We start from the raw sequence: 11,373 nt of genomic DNA on the forward strand, positions 1-11,373 counted from the left end.
ATTTTCCAAACCGAGCAGCTCTTCGCAGAGTTCCTGACCACCTAAATGAACTGCAGCCAGATTACCATGTGAATAGCCTTGAATATAGTGATAAATATTGGCAATCTGACACGAGACACCATTACCTCATCAGTGTAGATGAAGGCTGTATATGCATCGTATGTGTAATAAAGCAACCTCCCCTCTACAGTGCATTTTACATGAAGATGAAGCGTCCCTGACAATGACTTGAGTTTTTTGACCTGTACTTTACGTGAGGGGCATTCTTTAGTATTTCACAAATTATGCACACGTTTGATGAATCTGCCTTTCAGAAAAGATCCCACAATAAAAAACACAGCACACTATTTCCCTCTTGGCATTTAGTTTAGGCGTTAAAGAAATATGTTTCTGAAATAATTAAAAACAAACAGAACTTTCATGTCAGAAAAAATAAATTCATTAATACCTTGAATATTTTGAACAATTCAACCTGCTGATTGTCCCCATTCCCTAATCCACGCTGACTGAGAAAAAAACATCTCTTTTCCGTTAAAAATGCTTGTTAAAATGACAGTTTGAACCTATCGGATGCTAGCTTCCTTTGCTTTTTCAACATTCCAGCAAGTTGAGTGGGAAAAGTACAGAATGCACCCGTCGGGTGTGACAGATTCTCACTCTTGGCGTCATTGTTGCCGTTTCCTCTCCGTTTCTAAACAAAAACTCTCAAAGGCTTCTTCCATCTCGGGCTCCATCTCGTCTTCGGAGTCGTATCTGTGAACACAGCAGAGCAAGTTATTTTTTGTAGACCTTTGAGACCAATGTGCTAATATTAACACAACCTACAACATGGGTACGTAGTTGACGATCTCACAGACACACACACACACACACACACACACACACACAGGTCTGAGAGACAGAGGACAGGAGCGAGCTAAGCCCCCTTCACGCCCAACTGCTGACGACTGAATCTGTTGCATTGGGGGCCGCTCAAACGCATGGGCCCACAGGTGAAGTTGCTATGCAGTCACATGACCAGAGGTGAATAGTAACCCACAGAACTACTGCAATATCAGATAATATCATCTTTAAAGTGCAGTATAAGCAGCAAGCATCAACAAGTGCCTAGTAAAGTGGGTGGCTGTGACCGAATGAAAAATGTAAAAGACACACATGACCCTTCTATGTGGTGTCAACCCCATTATATGTACTTACAATTCACTTTCATCTCCATTTTCGCCATCGAGATCGTTGAAGTAGTCCTGCCGGTCCAGGATCTCTTGGTACTTCTCAGCATAATCTGAAAAAAGCAACACGATGATGTTTCTTTTCTCATTTAAAGGAGGAGAGGACTGCTTTCTCTGACAATCTAAAGGACTTATTCAGTTGCCTGAGGAGAGTAGCGAAGGGTGAGTCAAGCCAAGATGTGAATTTATAACAATTATTTGTATCTAAAATGATAATGTAGAGTGTTAATGTGGAAACGTCCAGGACTAATGACAGCATTCTCCCCCATTTCTTTACCGGCACCCTTTACTTATGTTTACAAGAAATAGTTGTGTAATAAACATATTAATGCATTTAAGAAAAACACTGTTTACTTGCTTCATGCTGCATAATCTATTTCTACCATCAGCAACAATAACGCGTCATAAACAAATGAGAAGTCCATTTGTATCAACACCATCATCTATTCATTCATTCTCAGAAAACTGTCTAATATCAAGGGGAACGGCTTAGAGTTCCATTTATGAAACAGATTCATTACTTTATGTACAAAAGCATCGTTTCATATAGTTACTTGTAATAACACAGTTAGATATGAGAAGCTATTGCAAGAGGAAGCCATTCCTCTTGCGCATGTGTGCGCATAAACTAAACAGACAGGACTTCACATTAATCCGGTGTGGATTTTTTTTTACATGTATTACCGACACCACGATAATCTTGCACGTCCACGCTTGATAACACGGAAGACTCACCGGGGTCTGCTGCTGTAAAAGGAGTCCCATCTTCTGTGTAGAATGTCGGTTCATTCTGAGAAGAAGAAAAAAACGAATTCCATGAACACCAGGTAACGTAGAGGGCGGGGGTGAAAAAAAAAGAAGAAATGTAGAATTGTATTACAGTATGGTCGACACTCACCATGAAGTAGTTGGGGTCGTTGTCTGGCGTGGCGTTGCTGGCCGCTGCAGCGGCACGGACTCTGCCCCAGTCGCTCGATCTCAACTCCACCAGTTTCAGAAGCATCTGTCTCACATCCCTGATGACAAAAACGCCCACATCAAGAAGTCTCAGCCAGGCTGTCGATGAGGGTTCAACTCTGAACCGTTTGGCTTTTGGGCACTTCGGACAGTTTATGGCAGACTTTTGAATGAAGATACAAGTTCCATGTGTGTGTGTTGAAAAGCTAAAACGCTACAGTACACATTGGTTTCATCTCTCAAATGTAACAACAGTATATACTTGATTGTTTTTGTCAAAGAATATCTGTTCTTCCAAAGTTTTTTGATGTATGATTGTCTTCAACACTGGACGCATTTGCAGCATCTCGGCTGCAAAAGCATGTTTCAAACCTAAAGTTACCTTTAGCATAAGCCTTTAGTAGCCGCTGCACACTAAAGAGCACATTATATACACACCGGCTGCAGGTGGCATCCAGTAGAATAGTTTCTATTCTTTGGATCAGTTCCTCCATGTGTGGTTTTCCCCCGTCTTTCCACGCGTCATCCAAGATGGAGCCCGTCAGCTGGGAATTAAAAACGCATTCTCATTACCTGCCTGAAAAGTGGAGCTTACCCACAAGTCTGTAAAATGATCGACTTGAGATTTGAAACCTTGAGCAGCTTGACGGCGCAGATGAGATTTGCATCCACAGGCTTGGAGAACAGACTGTGCATCAGGTCTTTCAGAGCAATGAGGAGGATATCTGCTCGGTTTGGAGGTCCTTTTACGCTCTTTACCTAAAAACAAAATGGCATAAATATCAAAAAAATCATATGAGAAGGTTAAAGGCGCGCCGAGTAGTATTCTGGTGTTGCAACAGCACCAGACATCCTAAAGCAGGGGTCTCAAACTCAAGGCCCGCGGGCCAAATCCGACCCGCCACGTTATTTTATGTGGCCCTGCCAGCAAAAAAAAAAAAAGTTTAAAAAAATTAAATAAATAAAAGTTAGACTTGATAATAAAAATATCCCCATAGTCGAAAGTATGAGATAGAAAGTCGAAGTTATGAGACAGAAAGTCAAAATTATGATAGAAAGTCATAATTCTGTGATAGAAAGTCGAAGTTATGAGATAGGAAGTCGAAGTTATGAGATAGAAAGTCGAAATGATGAGATACCTAAACCAGGGTTCATACACATTTTGACCAATGGATTTCCATGACTTTTCCATGACTTTAAACCAAATTTCCATGACCAAACATTTTGTGAAATCTTGGTGTATACATGAAAAAGTGAGAAAATGTAGTATTTAAACTAACAATGAGAATTCCAAAGCATGCAGTATACCTTAAATGACACATGAATGAGAGACAATAGTTTGATTAAAAGAATAAACATTTATAAATATACTCTGGTTGACAGGCATTCATAACACTGACACATCAATAAGAGCTTTAGTAGGTAGTAGCATCCAGCTAGTGCACATGTTGCTTTCCCTTTTGTAGTGCAAAGTTTTCATTGAACCCTGTTACTGTATGGCTTCATATTAAATTCCACTGTTACTGTAAAGCTGTTAGAATTGTGGCCTATCTTATATTTGCAATTAATATGCATTCAATCCAGTTCAATTATTTAAATGAAAATGATAATCTACTCTGGCTAAGGTAACTTATCAAGAGAAAAATGCATGTTTCATCACGTTACGTTTTTTCCTCCTAAATCATGATAATGATGAACGTTAATAGTCGACAAAGTTCCCCATGCAGTGGATGTTAACTTAACCCAGCAAGTCTGAACGGTGACGGGACATAACGTAACTTAAACTTTAACGGAGGGAAAGACGGTGTACACATCTGAACGCTTATTGGCCAAGACTCGACACGTCAAAGATGTTCTATTGCGAAGATCACAACATCACATTTTCTCCTCGTCTCACTCCAATCTGAGAAACGCTGGCTGGCCAGTTGACCCCCCCCGAAAAAAAACTCTACGGATCTACACGATTCACGTGGATGATATATTTTTGATTCAAAACGGTGAATTTCACCGAAAAGTGACAAGTTTGCAGGTATGGCCTGTCCTAAAGGAAGGCAGCAATTCTCGAAGGTGTATATAGTTTGGTTTGTTTTGTCTTTTAAGGGGCTGGACTGAAGCGGGGACACCTCTATAAACACCAACATCTGTCCTTGACTTACTGAGTGATGAAGTTTCCCTGATTGCCGTCGCTCTTTCAAAATGAATAGAAGCGAAAAGTCCTCAACTACGTCCTCTGAAGGCTTTTACAGCAACAGTCGTCAATTATTGACTCAAACATAGCTTAACCACTTCATGTTATGTGCTACTTCCCTACACTTTAAGAGAAAATTGCAGATGAACATATAATACCCAGGAATTCACAACATAGACACCACAACTGCACGCCTGCTGTCAGCCGAACTAGCAAGCAAAAACCCAGCGAAATGTTTCCCTCAGTGCCACCAGGGCAGCATGTAGCCCCCCCCCCCCCACAACAGAAGTCAATATAGCGCCATGTAAAATCTGACAAATTGATTAGATAACTGCTTTTTTTTTTTTATAACCGTATGAATGATAACATAACGCGGCCTCAAAGAGAACAGCTTACCTCCAGGTTTAGGTAGAGCTCTCCCAGAAAGAGCACATAGGAGTGGAATTTCTTCTGAGTCTCCGGGTCTCCTCCAACCGCTGCATCCCTCTGTTGAAATTCTGTTTGACATCTACGGCAGACCACAGTAATCTTCTTTAATGGAGCTTAAAACATATTTCTACTACTGCTCGTGTGATACCAGCATTTTCTACTGCTTTTAACCTTTTTGAACAATCTAATTATAGGAAAATTGTGTTTCATGAAAAGCAGAGGGGATTCATGGTCGTGCCCCTAAAAACATCAATTTAAACCAGACCGGAATAAATCACCTTTTCAGGAGCAGCTGGCGGAAGTTGCCACTTGGCGGGCTGACATGGAGATGATGGGACAGGTAGTTACACAGCCTGGCGCCAGTGTAAGCAAAGTTAGGAATGGCAGTAGACTGCAATGAAAGTTGTGTGTTTTATCAGAAACATGCATCTTCATATTTAACGTGCATGTCATGTTTGGAAAGGTTTGGTTTAAAATCATACTGTTGCAGATACACAAATAGCTAAATGATGACTGAACGCTTTTCCCCGAACCTGTGTGTAGATCAGTTCCACCAGCTCCTTCAGCAGTTCTTCAGTGGTAACCCAGGAGTTGAGCATGCCAGTTATCTGTTCCACATCCAACTCAAAGGACCCCGGTGAGGAGCTCAGGTGGCCAAGGAAGTCCGCGACCGTTTCAGCCAAGGTCGGTTCACCGTAATAGCTTTCGTCGTCGTCATAAAACGAGGGGTCCTATTAAAATTTTTTTTAAATAAATACACAAATAACTAAATAGAAAACCCAGAGCCACTTCCTCTTTCTAATACAAAATAGTTTAGCATTTAAATTGTATTTTTAACAGTAATGATGGAATGCGCTACCGACACATTTCCTAAATTCTCCTTGGAAACTAACATCAGAAGTGAAGAGAACCATTACAATATAATGTTTAAAAATGGCTTCTGTAAATTCTTCTTACTTCGTACGGGTTGACTGAAGAGGGGACAAACTCTGGGGCACTGGCAGAAAGCTTAGATGACTTGACCACAGAGTCCACTTCGTTAAAACCTCTGGAGGCAGACGTAATGTTGGCGTTTGCACTTTGTTGGGGTTTGCTCTGTCTTTTAAAACCTGAACCAAAAAAAAAGATGAAAGGCATTCATCCAACATGGGCCAATTCTCCCTAAGAAAAGGCTGGCAGGAAATCAAAGATATTGTCTGCCCGTGGCATAGAGCCACAACAAACTGAACAAAATACAATACAGCACTGTCCTGCAGTGCTTTTAAAGTAAAGCTGATATTAGTAGAGTGCAAAGACGCAATACAATACAGAATAATACACAGTACGTAGTTGCACATAAACCTAGTGGTGCAATATCTGTGGTTGGTTGGCAGTCATCACATAAATTAGTAGTGGATCTTGCTGGCCATGGACTGTGGTGATGGAGTGATATGGTGTTGTTTTTTCAGAGGGAAATACCAAAACGTTTTGGTTGACACCAGAAGTATGCAGTTTAACACAGGTTGTGCATTTCTAATCTGCCTATGCAATCACGTGGTTTTGACCACGACCATGCAGAGACATAGTCCTTTAGAAAAATATCACAATAGGGCCTCCAATTGTCAAAACATCAGACTCGTTCTGATAAAGCGTTTTACAAATGGTACGCACAGAATATGGTATTGTTTTAACTTCTACGCCATCTCACTTTACTTCCTTATTTCTTAGCGCCAGCCACAATAACAGAAGGGAAACTAATTATTCTACTTTGCTCTACGTCCATATCGTTAGGTTAGCTATAGCCAACGTTAGCTCTCTAAAGTTGTAGCTGGGTATTAGACAGCTTTAAGTGACGCACGTAACTAACCAACTATGTGACATCTGAGCGGCAGCTTTATTTAGAAGCTGCGTTGCCTCACATGAAACAACAACACCAACAGGTGCCTGTCGCAACGCCAACATGCTAAAGCTAGCTAACATTAATGGTATTTAGCAGCTAGCAAGCTAATTAAATATTTAGAACAGTTTAAACGAGTAACATATCACCCCGACACTTCGCAGAAGAAGTGTCAGGAGGAACTGTGTGACGACTATTCAATTTAGCCAAACACAGTTTGGGCCGTAAGTGACCGTGTCAACGCGTGACATTTAACGTGAAATGAAATCGAATCTGAAAGTAGCGTTAGCTAGTAAATTAGCAGTTAGCTCGGGTGTCGTTAGCTAGCTAGTTGACGGCTCCTTACTTCCACCAGCCATGACGCCAGCCGTGCTAATGTTGCTCTCGCCAAAAGGCGGGGAAGTTCGCGGCTGCCTCAGCGGCTCCCTTTGGTTGAACAGCGTGCCTTTGGTGTCACCACCAGCGGTGTTATTGGGGTCCGCGAGGACATTTCGGGTTCTTCCCGCTCCGGGAGCTCGGTCAAAACTCTCGTCCATGACTGCTCGCTTCACTCTCAAAGCAGCATCAGAAAGAAAGATGGAGAAATGTTGTTCACTGCTTTTTTGTTTTGCGTAGCAGCCGTTGCTTGTGTTTTATCACAACAAAGCACGCCCTATCTCTCTTTCATGATGGCTTTTTTTCTCTAACGGCAAGTGCCACAGTATATACACAACTTCTCTTTGGCTATTTCCTTTAACAACAAACTCGCTGTAGCTGATTATCCGCGACAATGTGGGATATCAAAATTAAACTGTCTCCCTCTAGTGGCGTGGAGTGGAAACTAAGCTATAAACGGTGCATGGTGCAGACTGAAGGTATTATCAGTGGTGGTAAGAAAATGCCTAAATATCACAATTACATTTGCATACATATTACTTTATACTTAAAAGTCCTACATTTATAACTTTACTTGAATACTGTACACAAATTATTGTTTTTCTTCTTCTTACTGTTTTCTTCTTTTTCTGATGAGGGTCTTTTTTTTTTTTTCTCCTCCCAGATCAATTCTTCCCTTTAGAGAAATAAGTGTCCAATAAAATCAACACTGACTATGGTTTTGCTTTTTAGAATTGTATTATTATTATATTTTTAATTTTATGAAGAGAGAAATATAGGATTCGGCCTCCCCTCTCCACCCTAATAATTTTCGTACTGTCCCTAAAAGTACAGAAGTATTACTAGAAAGATTACAATTAAAGCACTGATCATCAAGAAAAAAATCCCCATGTTAATGTTTTATTATTATTGTATCACTTACATGTAAGTACGCATTTAATTGTTGTAGGAAGTAGTTTATAAGATGATTTCATTCAGGATGCAGTAGAATGAAAATTATAACATTTCTACCTGAATTGTAGTGGAAGTATAAAGTAGCATAAAATGGGAATACTCAAGTAATTTAGGTATTTTTTGTAAAGATCTGGTTCCTGACCATCATTCAATATAACCGCTGTGGGGGGGATTTTAGAAAAGATACTGAGATTGTGATTTCATTTCCCCAAGCCCCCTTGAACATCTGTAAATCAAATCTGATCACATTATTTTTATTAATTCACTTGTTCAAGTTGTATTGAAACATTTTATATGCTACATGATCTCTCTTAATGCTGTTTTTTTTTTAAATTTCACACTGCCAGGAATTTTGGTGGAGAAATAACAAACCTCTTGATTTCAAGAGGTTTGTTATTCTCACATTTATTGAAAACAATTGTTTGCCTTTAAAAAAAACAAATAATAACTATGCCGAATAGTTTGATTTTATGGAACTCCTGCTTAGGGTGTGAACATTTCCAGAAAAATAATACAGACTACATGACTTGAGTGTCTGCAATGTTAGCTACTGCCCCCATCTGTGGGTTTAGGCAGTGGTTATAAGACATAATACTGATCTAAAATATGCTATGACATATTTAAGATTCTGGACCTGTGCGACCCCTTTAGAAGTGCCCGTCTCTCCCCGCGCGCTCTCAGTAGCTGCCCACTATAAAACATGTGTTGCACCAGAGCTCTCAGTCTAAGTATTCATTAGTTCTTTCAGCCTCCAGTCATTTTCCACTTGTTTCCCAAAGCTGGCTCACATTATGCCACGGAGAATTCCTTTTGCCAGAAATGCGTAGAACCCACTCTGATTACTGCCCCTATTCGAGGTTACTGCCCCCCCCATGCCAGTGTCTTGAAAGGGAGTTCAAACATTCACAAATGTCAGCACAAGGTGACAAATGATTGGTGTTAAGAGGAGATGGGGGGGGGGGGGGGGGGGGGGGGTCATGTGCATGCTCATCAGCAACGGTTTTAAATGCCTCCCAAAAAATTTCAGGTTTCCTGGTAATCTTTTTAACTGTTATAAACAAATCTAGGAAAACACAGTGGTATATATATATATTTTATACTATACTATACTTGTTTTCTCCCTTTTAGTTTAGAAATATAAGTACAGGAAAAACTAAAAATCTAAACACATTTTAGTCCAAAAGCTATGGTTTATCCTCAGGACGCTGTATGTGGCCTCAGAGCATCGGTGCAAGCAGCCCCGCCACATTGCAAATGCAGCGGACAGTGCTGTGCACGGGCGCAGAGAGAGGCGGTCATGAAATATTATTCCATATGTTGCCACTAGCCCTGACTGTCATGAGGGAATGCACTGCGGCATTCCTCCGCGTTAGTCATTCGTCGCGGTGATTCCTTGAGCGGCCGTTAAAGAGCAGCACCACGCTTTCTGGACTCCCGCTGTTCACGCGGACGCTTTTTCTCGTTTCCCACCTGGAGTCGCTGGTGGCCGACTTGGTTGCATTTGGGAATTGTCTCTCGACCTCCCCCCGTCTCCCGCCGGCTCTCCCCCCAACTTTTTCCTCGTCTCTGCCGCGTAACGCGAAGTTCAGAGGGGCGGGGTTATAGAGGAGAACATGAGGCCCGGAAGGAAGCCTGTGGTGTTAATGTTCTCCCCGCGTCTCTTTTGATCTGGCATCGAGGCAGCTGTCATTGATTAGTGTGTTTGCAGATGATTACTAAGGGGAAGTGGGTGGTCAGACACAGGTCATATCGCTCATTCACATTTTATGCCTCCACACTCACACACACACACACACACACACTCAGATACTCCCCTTTAAAAGGCCCTCTGGAAACCTATTTGGCAGCAGTGATGCAGACCAACATGACTGAATTTGCTTGTGCTATCAGCATCTTTGCTGCTGCTGCTGTAATGGGCTGATATTCGGAAATTATGTCAGCATCTACTGTAGGCCATACCACGGAAGTTTCCTCCCTCCCATTTTGTTGCGGTAGGTCTGCGTGTTTGGGAACTAATCATTAGTGCAATGGTTGCCACATGGAATATCTGGCTAGTTGCCTTTTCGTCCCGTCCTACTGCAGAGATAAGACGCGCTGTGACCTGATCGTTCGCCAGCGTTTCCCCACTGCTTGTGAGAAGAACTTTCTCCTTCAGTGAATTCAGTATTCTGTTGTATGTCTGTTTTAGAGGAAGTGAGACGAGCGCGTGGCGGAGGAGAAAACGGTATTTTATTTCCACGTGACAGAGTTCCTATAAAAAGTAAGAGAATGCAAAAGGAATGCTTGCCTTGTAAGTGTTCCCCGCCAGTTAAATATTTCACAAAAATAAATTAATCATTACAATACAGTCAAAACGCAGTGGTTAAGTATCAAACATTTGCTTTAAATATGTCGCGTCCGTTAGTGTTTAATTAATGCTGTCGTGACAGACCGACCGATCGTTTTAATCAAAGTTTCCTATCTCTGTTGCAGATTATCTAGGGTCTCACGGGGAGAATGCGGACTATAAATAACATCTCCTGCATTTCTAGCACAGTACGTGAGCCAGGACAGGATCCTCTGCGTCGTCCACGTCACACACATATATACTCCAGTTGCAAACTGTTTGGCACAGGAAAAAAAAAAGGATAAATATTGCATCCCCGTGCCACAGAAAACACAGATATCATTATCTCCCACCAAAATAAAGTCTCAACCAGCAGCAGAGACCGTCATTGTTTTTCTTTTTCCGTGTAACAGTGTTAGTGCCTTGTTTCCAAACGAGAGATTTCTCAGCGAATGTCTTTTTATTTAACAGCTTTTTTTCTTCTTCCAGTATCGAAAAGTCTCTCTGTCCAGTGCTGCATGTCCTCCTCCTCCTTCTCCTCTTCCTCTTCCTCTTCCTCTTCCTCCTCCTCCTACAGTCGGAGTCCTCAAAGTTTCACGCCATAATCGGGAGGAAGTGGGTGGCCGTATTCTTCCTGCGCGTTTTCTTCCCCCTCAGCGGCTTCCCGTGGACGTTCAGGCCCATGAACATCTGCCGCTTCTTGTTCCTCCACTCGGCCGACGCATACGTGTTGTAGCCGTTCTCCTCGATCCGCTCCTTCAGGGTGCAGTCGACGCCGAACTCCCTCTGGAAGCAGAAAAGGTTTAGAGTTATAACCCCCAGTCCTGTCATTTTAAGGCCAAGCACAGGTCATTTGATTGTGCAAATCTATTGTGGTTGCTCGTGGTAGCTCGCTTGTTCCCTAAACTTTCATCTACATCGCATGTTCGGAGCTGACCCGGCAGCCAGAGGAGTAAAGATAAGGCCTCCTTTGATAAGGACAGGAGAGTCCATCTCTCTCTCTCTCTCTCTCTCTCTCTCTCTCTCTCTCTCTCTCTCT

The 11,373-nt window shown here is 41.9% G+C and overlaps 2 protein-coding genes across 2 annotated transcripts in view; both read right to left on the reverse strand.

The window, feature by feature from the left end:
- On the reverse strand, positions 1-7,403 carry paip1 (poly(A) binding protein interacting protein 1). Its single transcript, XM_031856115.1, has 11 exons — positions 7,026-7,403; positions 5,761-5,912; positions 5,337-5,534; positions 5,082-5,194; positions 4,771-4,882; positions 2,820-2,945; positions 2,625-2,731; positions 2,128-2,245; positions 1,965-2,019; positions 1,198-1,282; positions 1-753 (listed from the first exon to the last, which is right to left on the reverse strand). Exons 1-11 carry the CDS (start codon positions 7,213-7,215, stop codon positions 666-668), a joined length of 1,344 nt encoding a protein of 447 aa, XP_031711975.1. The 5' UTR covers positions 7,216-7,403; the 3' UTR covers positions 1-665.
- Positions 7,404-10,928: 3,525 nt separating this feature from the next.
- The window catches only part of fgf10b (fibroblast growth factor 10b), a 6,117-nt gene continuing 5,672 nt past the window's right edge, over positions 10,929-11,373 (reverse strand). Inside the window, exon 3 of the mRNA XM_031856671.1 lies at positions 10,929-11,120. Coding sequence (XP_031712531.1) covers positions 10,929-11,120 — 192 coding nt within the window. The remainder of the gene's footprint in view (positions 11,121-11,373) is intronic.

The sequence above is a fragment of the Anarrhichthys ocellatus genome, unplaced genomic scaffold, assembly GCF_004355925.1.
Source record: "Anarrhichthys ocellatus isolate YVR2014 unplaced genomic scaffold, GSC_Weel_1.0 scaffold17, whole genome shotgun sequence".
NCBI lineage: Eukaryota > Metazoa > Chordata > Actinopteri > Perciformes > Anarhichadidae > Anarrhichthys > Anarrhichthys ocellatus.

Coding starts and splice junctions, on each gene's coding strand:
- paip1 (XM_031856115.1), bottom strand. CDS start 7,215: ATGGACGAGAGTTTTGACCGAGCTCCCGGAGCGGGAAGAACCCGAAAT. Junction 2,946..4,770: donor AGCTCTACCTAAACCTGGAG/GTAAGCTGTTCT, acceptor TTTTGTTTTTAG/GTAAAGAGCGTAAAAGGACC. Junction 1,283..1,964: donor TTTTACAGCAGCAGACCCCG/GTGAGTCTTCCG, acceptor TGCTTTTTTCAG/ATTATGCTGAGAAGTACCAA.